Source organism: Scedosporium apiospermum (assembly GCF_000732125.1).
Source record: "Scedosporium apiospermum strain IHEM 14462 chromosome Unknown SEQ_SAPIO_0098, whole genome shotgun sequence".
Classification (NCBI taxonomy): Eukaryota; Fungi; Ascomycota; class Sordariomycetes; order Microascales; family Microascaceae; genus Scedosporium; species Scedosporium apiospermum.
In genome coordinates this window covers 676883-696788 of record NW_015971799.1, presented here as the reverse complement: position 1 = coordinate 696788, position 19906 = coordinate 676883, and the positions used below count along the sequence as shown (strand labels likewise).

At 52.7% G+C, this 19906-nt stretch overlaps 5 protein-coding genes across 5 annotated transcripts; 1 reads left to right on the top strand and 4 right to left on the bottom strand.

Moving 5' to 3' along the window:
• Positions 1 to 32: 32 nt before the first annotated feature.
• On the bottom strand, positions 33 to 1551 carry SAPIO_CDS5347 (putative aspartic-type endopeptidase OPSB; the record flags this gene model as incomplete). The annotated part of the gene is made up of 2 exons (XM_016787692.1): positions 33 to 1307; positions 1363 to 1551. The coding sequence occupies 2 exons, from the start codon at positions 1549 to 1551 to the stop codon at positions 33 to 35; spliced, it is 1464 nt and encodes a 487-aa protein (XP_016642707.1).
• Positions 1552 to 5931: 4380 nt separating this feature from the next.
• On the top strand, positions 5932 to 6643 carry SAPIO_CDS5346 (uncharacterized protein; the record flags this gene model as incomplete). Its single annotated transcript, XM_016787691.1, has 4 exons — positions 5932 to 5957; positions 6033 to 6045; positions 6100 to 6418; positions 6498 to 6643. The coding sequence occupies 4 exons, from the start codon at positions 5932 to 5934 to the stop codon at positions 6641 to 6643; spliced, it is 504 nt and encodes a 167-aa protein (XP_016642706.1).
• Positions 6644 to 6944: 301 nt separating this feature from the next.
• SAPIO_CDS5345 (Vacuolar membrane protein pep3) lies at positions 6945 to 10024 on the bottom strand (the record flags this gene model as incomplete). The annotated part of the gene is made up of 3 exons (XM_016787690.1): positions 6945 to 7029; positions 7105 to 9697; positions 9790 to 10024. 3 exons carry the CDS (start codon positions 10022 to 10024, stop codon positions 6945 to 6947), a joined length of 2913 nt encoding a protein of 970 aa, XP_016642705.1.
• An 894-nt stretch (positions 10025 to 10918) lies between these two features.
• Positions 10919 to 12562, bottom strand: SAPIO_CDS5344 (uncharacterized protein; the record flags this gene model as incomplete). The annotated part of the gene is made up of 2 exons (XM_016787689.1): positions 10919 to 12122; positions 12201 to 12562. 2 exons carry the CDS (start codon positions 12560 to 12562, stop codon positions 10919 to 10921), a joined length of 1566 nt encoding a protein of 521 aa, XP_016642704.1.
• Positions 12563 to 16203: 3641 nt separating this feature from the next.
• SAPIO_CDS5343 (uncharacterized protein) lies at positions 16204 to 17771 on the bottom strand (the record flags this gene model as incomplete). Its single annotated transcript, XM_016787688.1, has 4 exons — positions 16204 to 16769; positions 16898 to 17433; positions 17516 to 17651; positions 17738 to 17771. 4 exons carry the CDS (start codon positions 17769 to 17771, stop codon positions 16204 to 16206), a joined length of 1272 nt encoding a protein of 423 aa, XP_016642703.1.
• Between the last annotated feature and the right edge of the window lie 2135 nt (positions 17772 to 19906).

Here is a 19906-nt window from a genome sequence, read left to right as displayed (position 1 = left end):
GAAAAGGGTGGGGTGAGCCTCGTGTTCTGAACTTAAGTCAAAACCACCGTCGCCAGTGCGGTGACAACACCCGCCAATACCGCCGCAGCCTTCGCTCCCCTCGCCAAACCACTGGCACTCCGACTCCCACCGGTCCCAGCACCGCTCTCCTGCCCTCCCGCTCCACTCGTCACATTCTGGCCCGAATTTGTGAACCCCTGCGTAGCAGTAACAGGGTTTTGCGCCCTCGTCGCGCCAGGAACGGCGCTTTTACCGACGCCAATCTCGGCAACGTCCGACTGGGTGCCGTCTCCTGCTGCCGCCGCCTGCGCCATGGAAATCTCATTATTGGCGAGGTCGAAGACGACGTAGGCCGATCGCATGAATGTGTCGCCGAGGACGTTGCTGCCCGATTCGGCGGGGGCGATGCCGAAGAGACAGGCGGCTCGGCCGTTGTCGAAGACGGGACGACGGCCCCTGCTCGTGGGGATGTCGAGGACGAGCTCGCTGTAGGGGACCACGATCGATAGGGGGTCATCGAAGGTGAAGGTGATAGAGTGCGAGGAATCGCGGTCGGTGCAAGGGACGAAGGCGAGGCCTTGGTCTTCTACGTAGGTGGCGTCGACTTGCTCATAGATGGCCTTGGCAATGGCGTCGGGGAGGTAGGTGATGGAGGAGCCCGAGTCGAGGAGGACGGCGAGGGCGAGGTCGGATCCGACGGCTGTGCTGTCGAATTGTACCTTGTTAAGCGTCACGAGGAGACGGCGGAATTTGTCGTTCTCCTTTTGGATGGGCACCGTGACGAGATTACCCGTGAAGTGGCTCTTGTCGATGCCTCCGAAGAGCACGGTTCCCGTGCGCGAGTCGACGTCGTTGAGGAACATGCTAAAGGCCGCCGACTGGATGTGGCCCTGAGACGCCAGCTTGACGGGCAGGTTCTCGTAGGGCTTGGCGCCGTCGCGGAGGACGGAAGCCTCGTTGGTGGTGTAGCCGATTCCGAGAATGCCCCTAGGAGAACTGGAATTGGTGCCTACGCCAAACTGGAGGTCCTCGACGGTGGTCCCGCCGATGGTGAGGACGTCGGTGACGAAGTCGCCCGAGGCACCCGAGCCGTCGACGTACGATATGTTAAATGTGTTGTCGATGAACTTCTGGGTAGTCGAATGAGCGGGGTCGTAGGTCCCCGCGTTTGCGCAGGGTCTGCGCTCGGCACTGCAGTACTCAGAGCTAGGAGTGTTGACCCACATATCGCTGCTGCCAGTGTCGACGTGCAGTTTCACCTCTTGGGGAGGAGATCCCACGGTGGCGTTTACAAAGTAGAGAGTGAGCTGGTGGAAAAGGTCAGTTCCGGTTTCTTTGGGAGGGAAAGTAAGCTACACATACCATGTTGTCGATGGTGGTCTCCACCGTTTGTCGCCTGCGTAGGGCATGGGTTTGTATGGGGTCTGCATCGTTCCGCCAGATGTTTAGGCGAACGACGTGTGGAGAGTCGGCTCTTCGTTGTGTGCTTCTGACCGAGGCTGCGAGGGAACCGGACGCCAGAGAGGCGGCTGCTAATATGCCGAGCTTCATGATGTGGGATGTGGGATGCGCTAATATGTCGGTTGGTTGGTAGGTTGAGAGGTAGGCGAAGTAGTATGATGCGAGGGCGGGATCGGAGACTGGTGGGAAAGCCTCTAGGGAGGAGAGGAAGAGTAGGGGTCCTAAGAGGACTGGTGGAGGAGAAGCTGTGCCAAACAGGTCGTTTGCTCCTTCCTGTCCTAGTGATTCAACCTATCACAGACCACGTGTCGAAGTATGTCGAAGTAGGATGAATCAATGATCGATATCTTGACTGAGGGGCAGTCACAAGAATCAGGGTCTTGAAGCTCCAGGTAGAGTTGGCGAGGATATCAAGCTCGAAACTCGGGTCGTCCGGAAAATAAATGATTGAAGAACGCGGAGAAAATGAAGCACATGAAAAACAATGAACGAGAAAGGACATTAATACAACAACAGGAACCGGAAGATCAATAGAATTTCCAGGGAACTGCCTCTTTTCTTTCAATGCATATATTCGCTTAAAGTTCAGAGAGCATGAAGAGGATTGACAGGCCGGACTGGTTTCAGATCACCCGGAGCCTGTTCCAACTCCTCTTGAATCCGGGTCGATGACGACGCCTGCCGTCGCACGAAACCGGATCGATTAGGCGTACTAGGCGCACAAAGGTAGGGCGGGGGTTCCGATTATAACTTCGTACTTCGAAGACGAAAGTTTGTCGATTCGAGAGATTTTGTTGGACGTTATTATCTTCGAATCCCTGATCGTGAGACCTCGGAGAGTGGGATTTGAAGGGGGCGTGCGTGGCTTGATATTGTGGTTCAGCCAAGACGGGAATATGCACGCCGGTCGGCTCGGGTTGATGAAGAACAGCTGCAAGTAATTTAGAGATGCTGGCGGAGGGTAATATCGACGAAGCACATTGCACACGAGAAAGAGGAACAAAAAGCCAAGTTACAGGATTGGCAGGATGGCGGGAAAGATATATACCACTCTCGAAATCTCAAGATGTTGGGGTAACGTGAGTGGACGATGCAAGGGGAGTCGCCCGATCGAATTGACGAAGAGGTTGGCTACCCTGTTCAGCACTGGGGTTCGGATGGCGTGGGAAAAACAGTCCACCGACGATCTGAAGAGGTTGATCTTAGTGCGGGTAAATTAAAAGCCCTCCAGGTGATGCAGGTACGACACACCCTTGCTTCTCTGCATTTCCACTTTGCACTTCAGGCCTGGGTTGCAGAATTGGCCAGGCTAGTCTGGGATGTTGCCATCCTGATGCTGTTAAGGTCCATTTCCACGATGGAGCTAGCTGGATACATACGGCGCTAGCAGAAAAGAATCGTGGATGATGAGCAGTTTTTAAGCGCTCGGTGATGGAGATGGAGAACGCATGGAGATGCATGCAAGGGTCCGAAGGATCAGTGTCTCTTCTGCTTCAATGTCTTGGATATTTGGCGGGTTCAAATCATTGATGCGTTGATGATATGGGGCTTGGGATTCTCGATGAGACGGTGACGCCTTCCCTGTAACATGCTGCAGGACATTCACATGTACAAAATATCACTCAGGGAAGTAACCGTCGGCCTCAATGTTCAATATTGACATGTGGTAAAGCACAAATCTAGCATAAGCTGAATATGTGGACTACGAAGTACAACCATATGCACACTGCATGGACTCGTCCTTCCTATCCAGCACACCGCATAGCTCGGGGTCTTCAGAAGTCTTCAGTACGAAGTACGTACTTCGTAGTGTGCGTCGTAGCGTGGACTGTGGACAGGTCGGCAAGGGTCATCACCGATCCAGGGGCACAGATCAAATTGACGGATCACTAACAAATTCAATTCCATCAATCATGTGGCGTCAGGTCATTGTCGCTGCTAACAAGCACCATTTGTCGATTAACTCGCCCAGCCACCTCCCCGCATCCTGACAAGCGCCTCAATAACACCTCCCAATTGGTTTGGCTTGAATGTCCTAACCTGGAAACAGGGGACTCTGCGCATGGAGTACGCTACTCAAGAGGCCAAATTTCCCTCTCGCCTCAATTCTGGCTTCCTTTGGACCAGCCGGGTCCTCGCGGCCGACAAGTCAGAGACCTAGCTCTGTTTGAGTCTTCAGCACCGAAAAGCCCAGTGGATCTAGGTCGGCCCGGATACGGTCAAACGTGAATTGTCGAGACGGCTGCCACAGGAGTGTATTCATACGCGTCGCGGGGTTGGAGTGATGACGCCAGCTTTCTATTCACCTCAAGCTGACCTGTCGTTGGCCATTGCACTCCAGTTTTCAGCTTCCGGTTTTCCAAGGAGGCGGGAAGATGACGATTCCTCTGTGCTAAGAGGTGGTATTTCGCGACCCTGAATCGGAGCCGTGCTTTCAATCAATTTTTCGTTATTTCATTACCCAATATCGGCAGGGTTTGCCCAGGCCAACGGTTGACCGGTCCCCCTTCCTTCATCGGGAAGCACCCTGAGGGAAACACTGAAAGCCAGCGACTTGGCGCAGGTCAAAGTTGCATCGAGGATAAACCCCAGTTTACAAGAGTGGTTGGTTCAGCCTGAGACGAACATCATACACTCTCCTGAACCTTGAGCCTGGAGAGAGCGGCAACTCTCTCCGCTTATCAACTCTAACACTTGGAATTTGTTTTGATCAACGCCCCGAGATATAAGTATTACGTCTTACGCGGTCAGTGGAAGAAGACAAGGACCGATTTTATACCCTTCGGTTGGGACAGAATATGAAAAAGGAGCTAAGGTCTCTGCCCATGCAGAAGAATATTCACCTGAGGATAGCCACATGGGACGCCTCCAGACGCTAGATCAATTGGCGTCTCCTTGAAATTTTAAAGTAAAAAAGAGCGATGCGGGTTAATATTACTTGTTATTTCCTTCACAAACTAGTGACATTAGCACCAGCCTCCCCCACGACCACAAGACCATGCGGCAGGCAAGAGATGGTGTTGCCAGAGCAGAACGAGGAGAAGGGGGGGGATGAATGAGCGCACAACAGAGATTATCGCCTGTTTCGCGATTTTATCACCATCCTTTGGCTCCTGACCAACATCGTTCTCTGGGAGGAGAGGACATACTCTGGTCAACGCGCTTCATACATGCATTTGATGGGCTGCCACATCCTTTGGCTAGATCTTCTATTCTTAGCGAGCTCTGTGAGAATTTCTACCATTTCCACCAAGTTATTCTGGGCCAGCATGCTGTGAGGAGTATTTATGAAGTACATCCCCGAATAATATGTCACCCCATGCTGGACATTGGCCCGGCAGAGCTCTCCGAAATTGAGGTTATCGATAGGTCCGCCTCCCAAACCGGCCGGGGGGGAATAGATTCACGGGGAATAATACTCGGTAGACAACAGAGAGAACTCCGGACCGGACCCAGTCTCCCACTCCCATGCCAAGACCCGAGGACGGAGTTGAACCAGTGTCGGTGCCCCGCAGCGGTTCTGGCATTCTGGCACGCGATTGATCTTTTCCAGATTGCTGGCCAACTTCAAATCTGTTCTTAATTTGCAATGTGGTGGGGAGTTGAGAGGGTTAACTTGAACTCCTAAATCCGGCACTAGATTTGTATGCTCAAGATGGTAATGTATCACATCGTACTGTTCCCTCTCAGCCTCCTGGTTGACGTACGAGATATCGGAGGGAGTGCAAGCTACAATGATTACAGATTTATTGACATCTACTCCGCAGCCAAGCGACGTTGAGTTAGTAGTGCCCGTCAAAATCGTCTTGCTTGCTTGCTAAAGTTTGACGTCTAGAAATCATCCATCACCAACTCGACGAGCACTCACTCCCTCGTCTCCTCACAACAATCTTCCAACCGCAACTCTTGCCGTAAAAGAATTAATGTTCCCCGCCAAAGCTCGCATGCCAAGGACTGCCATCATATTCCAAGTCCGTATACGCGGAACATCATCAACTGTCGGCGGCTGATGCACTACAACCAGCCAATCACCATCCACTTTATTCGCCTGCCTACACACCTCAACCACCAATACCGCAGATTCTCGGTTCTTCCCGACGCCTTGATCTCTATTTCTAAATAGAATACCACTAACCGGAATAGGAGAATGGAAGTATAGATGTATCCCTCCCTGTTTTAGACCTTCTTTGCTTCCAAAAGATCCCTTATATGGCTGCCTACTTTTTGCTTGGCTGCGGCTGGGGAGGGAGAGGGAGAGGTGCAAAGGAGTAGTATAATAGGGCAGCTACGGAAAATAGATAGCATGTTTAAATATACTTGGTTCCTTACAGCACTCCTCAAGGTTCCCAAACCGGATCTCTAAACATTCGTTTGTGTTGTTGTCCAGGCGTCCTTTTCATCATCTATCTCTTGTCGAGTAGAACCCTCCGTATAGCTTCACCTTCTAGGCTTCTCCTACCTCCCCCAAAGATGGACTACTATAATCAAGACCGATGGTAATGCTCTCCCTCCCCGATCTCCGTAATACCCTCCCATCCTAAACGTCCAGCTAACACCATCAACTTAAACAGTCCGGTCTACGCCGTACGTCCTCTCCTATTCGCTAAACAAACCGTTCCCATCTAACACAGCACGCAGTCCTTCTTCGGAGCCATAGGATGCACCTTCGCCATAACCTTAACCGTCCTAGGCGCCTCCTACGGCACCGCCAAATCCGCCCCGGCCATCTTCTCCTCGGGAATCATCCGCCCGGACCGCCTCATGCAGAACACCCTCTGCGCCGTCATGGCCCAGATCCTCGCCATCTACGGCGTTGTCGCCGCCGTCATCATCTCGGGAGACCTAGCTGAGCGCATGGCGCTGCACACGGCTTTTTTGCAGCTGGGCGCTGGGTTGTCGGTGGGGCTGTGCGGGTTGGCGGCTGGGTTTGCGATTGGGATCGTGGGGGATGCTGGAGGTGGGTGATGGTGTTTGCATTGGATGCTGCGTTTTTCTTTCTTTCTTTGTTTCTCTTGCTAACCAGTTGATCCTTAAAGTCCGAGCAAGCACGCAGCAGCCGCGCCTCTACTTCGGAATGGTTCTCATCCTCATCTTCGCCGAGGTCCTCGCCCTCTACGGAGTCATCGTCTCGATCCTCATGCTCACGCGTTCGACTCTCGGCGTCACCCAGTGTCGGTACTAGTCAGGCCCACGTGGCGCTCGAGCCCGAGAGAGGTGAGGGAACAAAAGTAAACGGGATGGAAGAGTAGAATAATCTGTGCTAGACTAGAGAGGGGGGGGACTCCCTCCGGACAGGAAGCGGTTGGTCACGTCTGCCCATCATTGTTTCTTCATGACAGGATCGATTATTACCATTAGAGTGGCTGGCATCTCGAACGGCGCAAATATATCTCATGTACACATTACTCTGCTAGTTCTGCAAATATACATTAAGACCAAAAGGAAGGCGTGTGCTGCCATCAACCAGGAGAAACGGACTCTTCTTACAACGCCCACTCCGCCAAATCATCGTCCCCACGAACAAACGGCTCATCTATCCTCTTGATCGCATAATCGCTGCAAAGAATACTATCGCGAAAGATCCAAGTCAGTTTTCAAGAATGGCAAAAAGTATACGAAAAGGATGGGGAAAGGGGAACTCACCACGCCGACGCCACCAACGCATCCAGCTCAGCAATCATCGCATCCCTCTTCTCTCCACTCACCAACCCCTTGCTAATCTTAACCTGCAACTCCCTAATCCTCGCACTCTTCGCCACGCCCTGCTGCTCCAGCACCTTCCGACCAAGACAATCCGAATGAAAACTATGCTGACAGGGAAACACAAAGAACTGACGACTCAGCAACGGCAACCCACACTCGTAGCACCTCTCCCCAGGCTCGACGATGGCGTAGCGATGATCGAGCGCCGCGATATCGAGCTTAATATTCGCAGCCGTCTGCGACGACTCATCCATCTCGCGCCTTAGACCGTCGATACTCCGTCCGTAATCCTCGAGCGCCGCGCAAATCTCCTCCTTAAAGTCGTCAATAACGACAAAGTCTGGGAAGAACGGGATCAGGTCTTCGATCTTGAGGAGGTCGCACCGCTTGAGGAAGTCGATGGCGGATTTGATGCTGTCGGATTGCGTGATGACCTTGCGCGCCACGGCGAGCCAGAGTTTTTTGCGGAGGGTTGGGTTGGACATGGGGCGGTCGGCGATGATGGCCGCTAGTTCGATCTCGTCGTGCGAGAGGGCGAGGTCGACCGCTTGGAGGTACTGGCCCATGTTGGTGTAGATATGCACGCATGATAGGGTCCGGTGGTGCTCGATGCAGAGCCGGAGAGCGAAGTCCGGGTCGAAGTTGGGCTCGTCGCCTTGGGACTCGAGATATGTCATCAGGCCGGACTCGTCTTTGGACTTGTGCGATGCGTAGATGGACACCAGGGTATTATGCACCGCCGAGTCTTTCGACTTGAGCTGGTTTATAACATATTGAAGATATCGCACGGCCTGGTTCTGTGCGAGCGGTCCTCTGAAGTGCTTGTTATACTCCAGAAGAGCAGGGATAAGGTTCCGCGGACGCAGGTCAGCGTGCCGCATGAGAATCTCGACCAGCTCCGTAGCCACATGGGTCATGAGGACGCTGCTATACCGGTAAAATACGTTGGCGTCCTTTTGCTTCTTGAGAACATTCAGTGCCTCGCTCCACCGCTCCCGCTGCACCCAGTAGGACAGCACATAATTGTAATCGTTTATGGCGTTGGCAAAGTAGAGGAGCTCCTCCTCACGTCCGTGGCTACCGATAATATCGTAGACCGTCTTGCGATCTAAGTCGTCCTTGTACCGATTGATGAATTCTTGGTATTCGTGCCGTACCGACTTCAGGAGCTCCTTGGATTGTGCCGGGTTGAGATCTCCCGCCAACTCGGCCTGAGTCATGATGGTATCGTCCAGCGAATTTAGCTTCGCCATGAAGACTTCGACGAGCCAACAGGCAATCATCACCCTCTGCATGATGGCCGTCCGCTTCGACAACGCTAGCTTCGAGAGGAGGTATTTCCTGAGTGCGTCAGGCTGGTCGTTGTCGATCAGAGCCAATGCCACATGCTCAAACGGCTTATTACTCCGCCCATAGAGGGCCGCCGCCTCATTATAGTGGCCCTTCTCGACAAGATGGTCGGCGTAAGAGGAAGCCACTGTCTCCCTCTGCGTCTGCGTCCGCGCATACTGCATCGCGGCATCAAACTGCTGCATCTCCAGCATAACCTGCCAGATGGACCTGTCCTCGTCGCGCACGACAATCTCGAAGATCTCATCCGTAGCAAAGAGCCAAAACGTATTCTTTTGCAAATCGACGGAGAAGCCAATAGCCTTCTGGCCATCGTTAAGAACCAGCTGGTCGTAAACGATGGCGCCCGTTAGCCTGTTAGCCGCGACGACGCGGCGGCCTACGAGGGCGATAATGTGCCACTGCGTCAGGGCAATAGCCTCCACGAGCTCCGCCGACGTTCTCCGTTTGCCCGACGCTTCGGACGTCGTGAACTGGCTTCTCGAGAGCATCTTGGATTCGGCGAACACTTTGGTACCGAGCGATTCGTTTGCCGGCGAAGTAAGCAGCTTCCCGTGGTAGACGCCGTGCGACGAAAGCCACGCGAAAGCCCGCTCACGAGAATCCTCCCTGAAGCCTTCCTCCTCGGGTAGATCGGGAGACACCACCAAAGCTGACGCGGCAGTGGTCGTGGTCCGCGAGAGCTCGTGGACAACAGGCTCCTGCGATTCAAAGAGGACCGAGTATACCGACCCCGTGCTATCATTCGTCGATATCTTGCCTGAGAGGTGGAACAACCGCTGCGGCGTAGCCACCATAACCCTGCGCATATCTGACCTTCCACCGAGGCTATCGGCCCATAACCCTATTATGGGCTCATCGGGGAGCTTAAGCAAGTTCTTGAAGTGCTTCACATCCCGCCTATATATCTCATGCGAAGTCTCGATAAACGTCTCGTAGATATTCCCGTCCGACGCTCCGAGTAGGATCTCGCGAGTCGAAGCGGTGGGCAGCGCAGGATTCCAAGCAACGCTCTCGATGAGCACGCCCTTTAGCCTGCCCAACGGGCGCGGTTGGTGGGATTGTGAATGTAGATAGTAGTTCTCCCCGGCAGATGTGCAGACGAGAAGATGAGAGGCAGTCGGGTCGAGGAACATGCGGCGGATCGTGCCTATCTCGGACGTCTTTCGGGGCAAGTCGATGTCTGATATAAACAGATGGGGTTAGCCAAGGCTACTGACAGAACAGCAGCTAAGACCCAGTAGCAGCAAACGCCTGCCGTGTCGCGAATCTCACCATCAATGTCCTCCGGCCGATTAAGGTCTATCCTCAATATCCTCCCATTCGAAAGCGCAATCACCAGCACGTTATTCGCCACCTGCGCCGCTATGAAGTCCGCTGCTACCGAGAACTGCAGCTGCACCTGCTCGACGACGAAGATGGGAAGGCTGGCGTCATTGTCTTGGAGCTCGAGGCCGGACATGGCTCCGGTCGCGGCGACGAAGCCGTCGTCGATTGAACTAAATGCCATTTTTTGCGGTGGGTTTACGAGGTCATCGGGTCATGACTGCGGGATAAATTGTTCGAGGAGGATTTGAGCTTGAGGAAGACGCTGATGTGTCGTTGGGATGGGGGTTATGGTCGGTTGGGGGAGCTTGTCAGTTTAGGCACGGTACATAGTAAGTTCACCGTGGCTAGCTCAAGCCCGAGCTTTTGGGCCAGAAGGTGACGCAGGCGCTTGGGAACTCCAGCCTCGCATCCAACCACTCTCCGACTTGCAGCAACCCGACAGTCCTAATCTACATTACGAGCTTTCAGAGTCTGGTAATATAAGTTGAAATCTCTAGATTACAAACACCGACCTAAGGAACACGTCCAGCTCTACAGAGGTCCAAGATTGATAGCCAACGTATTTATTCATCGACAACAAAACGAATTCCAGCTCTGGGCTCCAACCAACATCTAATGCATAGATTTGACCAACGAAGAACAAATCATTAGAGTTCATCCCACAGAGATCCCAAGCCTATGCCGGAGCCTGAGCTCTTCATAGGCATCGCCCATCATGCCACGCGTCTATACCGTGTCCGAATAGACGGGAAAGAAAATGGATGTATATATATACAAAAAGAAAAATAAGCTCATCTATATGCCGTAAATGGCCCACGAGCGGCTTTATGAATACATGAGAGAAACATCTCATCGCCGAAGTAGAAGAACCAAAACCACATGCTCCCAGGTAACAGCCCGTTGATGCCAATGTTTACACCCCGCGCCGTGATAGCTTCTTCCACATGCAGAATGCAAAGATAAAACGAGAAAAAAAATGGACAAAAGAAAGAAAAGAGTGAAAGAGAAATGTGCTGGAAGGGAACTTCCTAGGTGTAGAATGTTGTCCAGGGGCTGGAATTCAGCTCCTCGTCCATCAGTGTATCATAGACTTTGGTCGACCGTCGAGATCCATAGCATCGGCTGCTGTTATCGTAGTCCTCCGCCCCGCGCCATTAACCTCTCCATTCCTCACGCCATCCGGCAGAGAGTCCTGCGTAGGCGTCTCGTCATCGTCCTCATCATATTCGGCGATAGACTCGACCGGCGTCCTCTCCCCAGGCACAGACGTCCTCGTATCAGTCGTAAAGAGGCTAAGTTGCTCCGCCGACGCCCCCGCCCCATCCGTCTGCATGTAAATATCGTTTTGCAGATACATATCTTCGCCGTCCCAACCCGCAGGGACATCCGGCTTCCTTGCCGTGACGATACGCACTTTAATCGTCAAATTCCCAGCCTTTTCCGGATCCTTGGAGTACTTGGCAATTAGGTGCGCCGACTCCTCGCAGCACCTCTTCGTCTCGTCCGGGTCCCACCCCATGTACTTCGTAAGAGGCCGCAGACAGGAAGCCTCGAGTCCGTCCACGACGGTCATGAGCCAGATCCTTCCCGCTGACCCCGTTGAGGTCGAGATGGGTATGTCCAAATCCTGCACGTTGACGTCGACGAAGCCGGCCTCGTGGAGATATTTGGTGTCGAGGTGCGCGACGCCGCGGGGTCGTCCGGCCTTGATGCCGGCGATGAAGAGGTCTCTTGCGAGCTTGCGTATGGGCGCGTCTTCGGGGAAATCGGAGATGATGTATTTCCAGTTGTTTTCGTCGTTGAATTCTTGAACTTCGATCCAGCCGCCGGGCCTGATACACTCGAAGGCTTGTTCGTAGATGAAGCGCCAGTCGCGGAAGGCGCCGGCGAGGTGGCGCATGTGTACGAGGTCGACCGAGTCAGGTTGGCGTAGCCACGGCTCCTCGGCATCTTCGATCTCGAAAAATACGTTGTAAGGAGGGCATGTAGATTGCATGGCTGAGATGTCGGTGCCGATCACTTCGCATTTGGGGAACTTTTCGCCCACTTGTATCGCCCAGTCGCCTGTTCCGGTGCCAATATCGAGGATGAGCTTCGGGTCGGTCAGAGGCACTGTGGTGGGCTCGCCGTCGAGCATGTGTAGAAAGACTTGGTGGGATAGATATAATCGCGTCTGTTCAAGGTCGTCATTCGGCATGTAGTAGCTGCCGCAATACCGCCGACCGTTTTCTTCGTTATAATCGAGGTACCGCTCGATTAAAGATCGAGTAGAGGCAGCTCTGCAAGCAACAAAAATGTTAGTAAAACGGTTAGTCCCAAAGATGCGACTCATAACCCGACATCGCAGCAACACTTACAAATCTATACTCTCCTCCTCCATAATACTATCCCCTATTACAGTAAACTTCGGCCTTGTATCTAATCGTTTGGGGAAGCGCGACGGTGCATAAAGAGAGGCGCCACTCCCAAATTCTCGAGCATTATCCGGTGAGCGAGATGGGCCTCGAGGAGCCACGCTAACTTCGGAAACGCTCGCATCTTCTGTTTCGATCTCTACGTCGCCTTCTGCATCGGCGCGTGTGATTGTGGGATAGAGGACTTGTTTCTCGGCGCTTTGCGGCGGCTCTAAGGAAGTCATCGCTGAAGACTTGGTCTCGATGTCGTCGTCCGTCGAATCCGATTTGCGCCGAAGGCTCTCGGCCTGTTCAGTCCCGACCATCTCAGGGAATTGTCTTTTCTTTTTTTCCGGGTTCCTTTAATTTTCCCTCCTCGATAACGCCCCAACGGCTCGGAGAATAATCGCCCCCTATATCTTTCTTAATAATCGACAGTTCTGGTGTTTCGCTCTTCTCCAATTCATATCAGAAGAATGGGGGCAGCTTTAGCCGGGCGGTTAGTCGTTTTGTGTGAACCCTTCATGCAGAGTTGATCGACAGGATTGGTGCCAAGGAGGGGGAAAACCAGTCGTGGGGACCCCGGAATTGCGAGATGACAGGTCGGATCGTCCGAGAGGCGGCGGCGCAGAGGACTGGCTGGGAGAGAGGGCTGGCGGTGGCAAAAGGAGAGAGGTCACAGGGGGAATTCAATGCGGCTGAGTGGGTGGGATCGGTATTTCGTAGCCGCGTCGTTCTCAAGTCATGTACGATGGTGACAGTGAGGAGCTTGGGGAGGGAGCACGGGGAGGAGGCAATGGCTCTTAAGGCAATAATAGATCGAGGTCCAAGTGCTGCGATTTGTAGCGCGTCTACTCTAGAGACACAGAGCGGTACTTCATCCTTGGTGGGAAGCTTGTGATGGAACGGCAGGGTTGGCTCGTGCTTTTCATTAAAGAAAACCGGGGAAGTCGCAATGGAGAAAGGCACAATATGAAGGGGAATTAGAAACGGAAAGCGCAGAGGCCAGGCCGGGAAGGGATCAAGGCCTTTTAGCATCTAGCAGGCGGGGGGCTACAGCGGGAGGCTCGCGAAAGGCACAGGAGGGAGATGAAGCGAAGAGGTCTGGATGTGAAGAAAAGCAGGGGCTGTCCCCGATTCCGGCTTAGTTCTTCGCTGGTGGTGAGAACCCTTGCCTAAACCAGAACCCCATGCCTGGGCCTGGTCATAGTATGCCATGGGGGGCTGGCCTGGGCGAATGGGACGGGGATTAGATGCATTGGAATGCTAGGCAAGCTGCAGGACTCGCAGCACTTGGTTTCGGTGAGTCTTGACCTATTACGATGAAGCGTTGGGGGGTCCTGATGGAGAATTTGCAAACTACTGAGGGATATTCGACAGGTGATGCTGTCAATGGCTCCGGGGACCTAAGCATCGCCTCCCGGCAAACAGTCCAAGGAGACCCATAGTCTCGGAGCAGAAGCGAGATGCTTAAAGAGAAGGGGCGTGGGGAAGAAGGTGTGGCTTGGCCCCCTCACGACGCGCCGTGTAAGTACACTACAAAGTACCTACTGAATTGAATTGGATTATTCACGAGACCCCAAGCTACTAGTGGCCTTGGTACAGAGGTCTAGGGCCTCGTTTTCGTCGAGACCTGGTCCAGCTGGCGAGGACTCAGAGAACAAAGTACATACAAGTCGATGAGTACAACGATCCTGGCCCTACCGCAGCATGGCATCGCATTGTCGACAATTTGGAAGTGGTATGTTCGAAGAGACTAAAGAAAAACGCTACATTGCTCGTACGTTTTACCGACATCCATGGGCGAGAGAAACGACGGACTAGTGCAAATGCACGACGAACGTTGAGGATCCCCCTCCAATCGTCCCCGATGGGATATGATTGATGGTAGTGACCGGGAGTGATGTTCCGGGCGGAGACTCTTCTGCAATGTATAATTGTAGCGGGTTATATCCCCTTGATTTACGAGGTGACCGAGCTTCGGGACAGGACAACACATCAATACATTCGTACGATGATGTGAAATGCTACCTGCAGGGCGGGAAAGGTATTGGAATGACTTTTCTTTGCACCTGTCTGTTCAGGATTATCGCCGATAACTCACACTAAATGTCTCCAGGATTGAACGGGCCTCTGTGAAGCGCGAGTCCTGCCAGACACCAACCAAACGTCCTAATAGAACAGGGGGTTCTATTAACCTGAAGACACGTCCAGGGGCTTTAGAACTAGAGGCAAATAGTTCTCGATGAAAACGGCTTAAGCTCCGCCTCGCCGCCGGAAGTCGGCTCTGGTTATGTCCCCGACAAGCCATTCTCGTAGGCCAAGCCCATCGTCAAATCGCTAAACAAACTCTCCCTCTGGGGGGCCTGGTCGGAAGAGGAAATTAGAGGAAACACGACTACGAAGTAGTTTTCTTCAGAAATAGAGGCAAAAGAGTGGCCTGCGTCGAGCACCACGGGTACATGTCGATCCCTCCCATCTTCGCCGTCCCACTAGAACGGTTCAGTGGGTTTAACTTCGTTAGAGTCCCAATAAGTGCGAGTGCATAGAGTTTTTTGCGTGGGGACCCGAGGACTTGGGATGAGACTCTGAAATCGCCTGAACATCCAGGCCAGGGCATCGGAACGACCTGGGCAAATCTGATGCAAGGAGACGCTGGAACTGCACCCTGAGCGTTCCGTTGCGTTTCGATGACAGCACAGCACATCAAAATGTTTCTTTGAGGGACCCAATGAGATTGGGGTATGCCGAAAAATAATACGACTCTGGACACGCAGGGAAGCAAGTCATGCCTCACATCAAGCAACAGCGCTCCTAGTGTACGCATACTTTGTAGTTTGCCTCTCCTTCGGAACCCTGAATTCTAGGGGGATTGGGGCGGAACACATCCGCCCAAAGAATTTCCCGTCGAGATTTCGGAGCCAGCGTGCACATCATGCAGTCAGGGAACTTGGTTCCAGCTGCCAATAGTGCCATGCCCAGCACGGGAAACTCTCCCACTGGGCCGTATCCCGTCAATTCTTACCAAGTAAAAATGGACTTTAGGAGGACCAGACCCAACATCCCACCTATATAATTATCTACTATTGATATTCCCGCCTCGCATTGATGCGTGTTGGTCCGTCATGCAGTTTGCTTGAAGGACGCATTGCTGAGTCTCAGCGTCCCCACCATCACGGCGCACAATGCAGAGGAGGGCCGATAGTCCTCCCGCAGCCGGTGTGCGTTTTCGGTCGGTTGATTGATACGTCTGTTCGAGAATGCATTGCGATTTCGTAGGAAGGAGGCTAGGGCTTCGCAGGCAAACTTCGTTGTGCGTGACCGTTAGGGTTTCCCTTGGGCAATATGCAGTCGGGAAGGACGTTTGCTGAGAGCACTCTTCGCGAGCGATTCGCTTAAATCGCAACATATGGAGTAGATGCAGGTTCCGACAACAACGCATGTCCGAGTCGAAGCCGCCAACAAAACCAGGCTTTCAAGTCGGCTCCGAAGAACGGAGAGCTCTCTTCAAACACACACGGACTTGGAGCACAGGGGGCATTCAATTGATCACAGTAAATTGGAACACTGACTGTCAAAACCACGGGCGACTGGTATAATCCCAGCCTCGTAAATCCTCCCTAAAACTAAACCATTATCGAGTTTTGCACCCAATCCAGACCTCTCCAAAATCCCTTCCGAATTCCTTCCCGCCAGCCGTCCAATCCGAAGAATTTGATCTCACTTCTTCTAGGGCATTAATCCGAGGCAAACCGTCAAATGCCTTTTATCTTCAAGGATCCGCCAACTTCACCTGCCCATCTATGATGTATGTGGTCATCCATTTCGTCAGCAAATTACAATATATAGCTAAAAACACCCTCGGTCCCGTATCTAGGCGCGAACCAAAACCTAGGGTATAAAGTGGGCAAAGAATTCGCCGTGAATGCGGACGCGAAGCGGGAGAGTAAATATCCCGATTGCTGTTTTAAGCGGAAGTGGACGTTACGCTCGTGCCGTCGACCTTTCTCTTCTTGAGGGCAGAGGCGTCTACCTGAGGGCTATCCGTGATCGTCTCATCGTTATCGGGGACGACCTTGAGGCCGCTGACAATAGGGAAGGGTGTGAGCACCTGGCTGATATCGCCCCACCACTTCTCGCCGAACCTCTTGTACCAATCAACTGTAATCTTGAGACCCTCGGCGAAGCTCGTCTTCTGCTCCCAGCCCAGATTCCTGAGCTTGGTACCATCAACAGCATAGCGGTGGTCGTTGAAGGGTCGGTCGTGCGTGTACTTGACCCACTTGCGGAACTCCTCCGGGGTGTCGTGAGGGATGCCCATCTCCGTCAAGAGCTTGCCACAGACATCAATGTTGGCAACTTCGTCGTAGGAGCCGACGTTGTAGATATGACCGAGCTCGCCCTTGTGGAGGATAGTGTCGAAAGCGTCCGCGGCATCGCCGGCGAAAAGGTAGCGACGGGTCGGGCTGCCATCTCCGTGAAGGACGAGGGGCTTGCCGCGATTCAAGAGACAGGTGAACTTGGGAATAATTTCTATGCACACGATTAGTCTTGTTTTAACCTTCAAAGCCGAAGTAAAGTCAATCTAGCCACGTGCGGCGCATGACCGAAGGGTCTTTGTTAGAGGACCCGCCTTTTTTTTCGTTTTGGATAAAACTTACTCTCGGGGAACTGGTGAGGGCCGTATACGTTGTTGCTGCGGACAATAATGACGGGCAGCTTGAAGCTCTTCTGGTACGAGTGTACCATCATCTCTGCAGCGGCCTTCGAGGCAGCGTAAGGGTTGGTGGGGGCGAGGATGCTAGACTCGACAAGGTCATCATCATCATCCATGACCTCACCGTACACCTCGTCGGTGGAGATGTGGATGAAGCGCTTGATGCCGCACTTCTTCGCGCTCTCGAGCATCACGTGGGTACCATAGACGTTGGTGTAGGTGAAGCTGTACGAGTTACCGAAACTCAAGTCGACGTGCGACTGGGCGGCGAAGTGGAAGACGGTGTCAATCTTGTATCGCTCCATGCAGTTGACGACCTCGAGAGGGTTGGTGATGTCTCCATGGTAGAAAGTGAAGTTGTGCTTGTCGTTGAGCGCCCGGGTGTTGTTGAGGGAGGAGCAGTAGTCGAGCTTGTCGAAGGAGACGATGTTGTAGGCGTTAGGGTAGGTGAGAGTGAGGTGTCGAACGAGCCAGCACGCGCTGATTTAGAAAGATGAGGTGTTAGGGAGTCTTAAAAAACGAATGCTGCGGTTGCAGCAGGTCAAGTCGGACAGCAACATACATAAAGCCGGCACCGCCCGTAATCATAATGTTCTTCACATCGGGAAGAGGCTCGAACTTGGTGCTGCCCTTGAGGATAGGCGAGTCCTTCCAGACGCCGAAGTCCTCGAAGAACTTGGCGTGTCCGTTTCCGTTGGCTATGTGACGATGGAGACGAGTGTCAGTACGGCGCAAATCGGGCGCGGGGCCTTGAGAGGAAGAATGCGGGCGAGAGAAAGCATACCACCGTTGGTGCCGTTGCCGCTAGGATGCTCCATTATTACAAGAATACTTGATATCTCGGTTCGTCGCTGTTGAACAAAGCTTTCTCGAAGAGAGGAAGGTCCGATTCCACGCAATTTGCGGTGAGCCGGTGAATGGACTAGGAATGAGCTTTCGGCGGGAGAATGACCCGGAGTGCGTGCGTGGATGCAAGGAAAGAAGACCAAACCAGGGGACTGATAACTCTCGGGAAAAAATACAGCCAAGAGGCAAGTGGCAGCGGTGCACTGGAGATTAGAATGAGCAATGGCTGGGAGGATGTGGGGTTGGCCTGGTGAGGGGGGAGAGGAAAGAGGATCGGCGTGGAGCTTGGGCAATGAGCAAGGTTGAGAGGGCACCTTCCAAGGAAAAATTGTGAATCAATATTTGAGAAGGTGCAGGGCTGGAGCAGGCATGGATCGTTCCTTCCAATTGTCTACGATAACATTACACTCAACCTGACACTCTGAAAGGGAAGTCGACATCCAGGATGCAACTTCTCTCTCTCCTTTTTCTAAAGTCTGTACGGAAACCGCCACCGCCTCGAAGGCTCAATCGATGGTGACACTTTCCCCTGACACCAGAACTGCTAGTGCTGGAGGAAGGGGGTTCCCCAAAAAAAGGAGAGAAAAAAAAAGTCGAGCTACTTGATACGAATTATCAACAGTACGAAGTACCCATGGAATACGATACGCAGGGGCTAGACTACAAAGTCGCCTGCTACCGAGGACGCTGTGGCGTCTACAAGTCCCGCGGCGGTTGAGCACTCACTATCAAGTCAAGCCAGGTCTGGAACATGTTCTTCGGGGTATCACCCCGTACTTCGTACTCTCGTGACATTTCCTGGATCTCTCCATCAGACAAGCCGACGTTGCAAGAAGCGGACGAGGAAAATGATATCAAGTACCGTTCTGGCAAGTGATGTAACATATTTCAACGGCGGACGAAGTCACCTCGTAACAAGCAATACCGAACAACGATTGCCCGAATCCCGGTTAGCAAAGCCCTCTTAACAGTGCAATTGTATCAGAAAAATGGCTTGTACCGGGTTCACTAACATTACATCCATTAATTTATATTCAAGTGACAACTCCTCAGTTAGAAAGCATGTGGACCCTGGCCGCAAGATGGTGAAACGAGAGGATAAGTTTACTTCGCAGTACTGGCAGGCAAAAACTCAAGCGAAAAACATACTCTGGTTGCATCATCAAGCTCGGTCAAAATTTGGTCAATACCTCCTGCTGAACCAAGTGCCCCACGCTAACAAGTCGTAGGAATCGCAATACCCCTATTTTTGTTCTGCGACGAGGACCCACCAAGTTCCCAGCTCGACACGCAATGGGTCGCCATGGTTGAAGTCTATAACAGTAGCGTGGCTGCGACGTAAGTATTGAGTTGTATTGTACGGTCTTGCGAAGCGATTGATAGGATGGCATCGTCATTCATCGTGATATGAAGCTCCATTGGAAGTTGACAACACGAAGCAGGGACCTAACTTGAAGAGAGAAATTCTAGGTCACGTTTCTCAACCTCGTCCCTGTCTCGGAACCCATTGCCAGGGAGAAAATCTGGCTCTCTCAGAGATGTACTCTTCTCTACCCACAAATACGAGCTGTGAAAAAAATCCTTCCACGTTTAGGTGCTCTATCAGGCAATTGGCGGGCTGAAAACGTGTCCCAAGAAGGAAAAGTTCCAAATCCAGGGGAATTGGCTTCCAAGACTCGTGTCCCTCACGCCGAAATAATACGAATCAAGGTACACTTGTACTGCCTCGATTCGTCATGACTTCGTCGCACCGCGTAATTTTTGAATTACAGTCTGGAGACCGTTAACAAGCTTTTCTTGTCAATGAGCCCACAACGATTTGGACGCATCCTTCGCAGGGAATCGAGGCAACGAAGGACCTTCTTATAAGCCATAAAGGTAGCTTGTAGAGATCAAGACACCCTGACCAGGGAACTAGGGTGATGCTCTCTCTCCCTTCTCTCTCCCTTCTCTCTCCCTTCTCTCTGAGTTACACCGCCTGCCGTTTGCTGGGCTCGGACGTGAGATCGTCGTGGGTGACCCTACCTCCGGCTTTGGTAGGCTCCCCTCCGTGGAGGCTTATCGACAAATTTGGGACAATACGGGAATCCCTCATTACTCTTTCTGG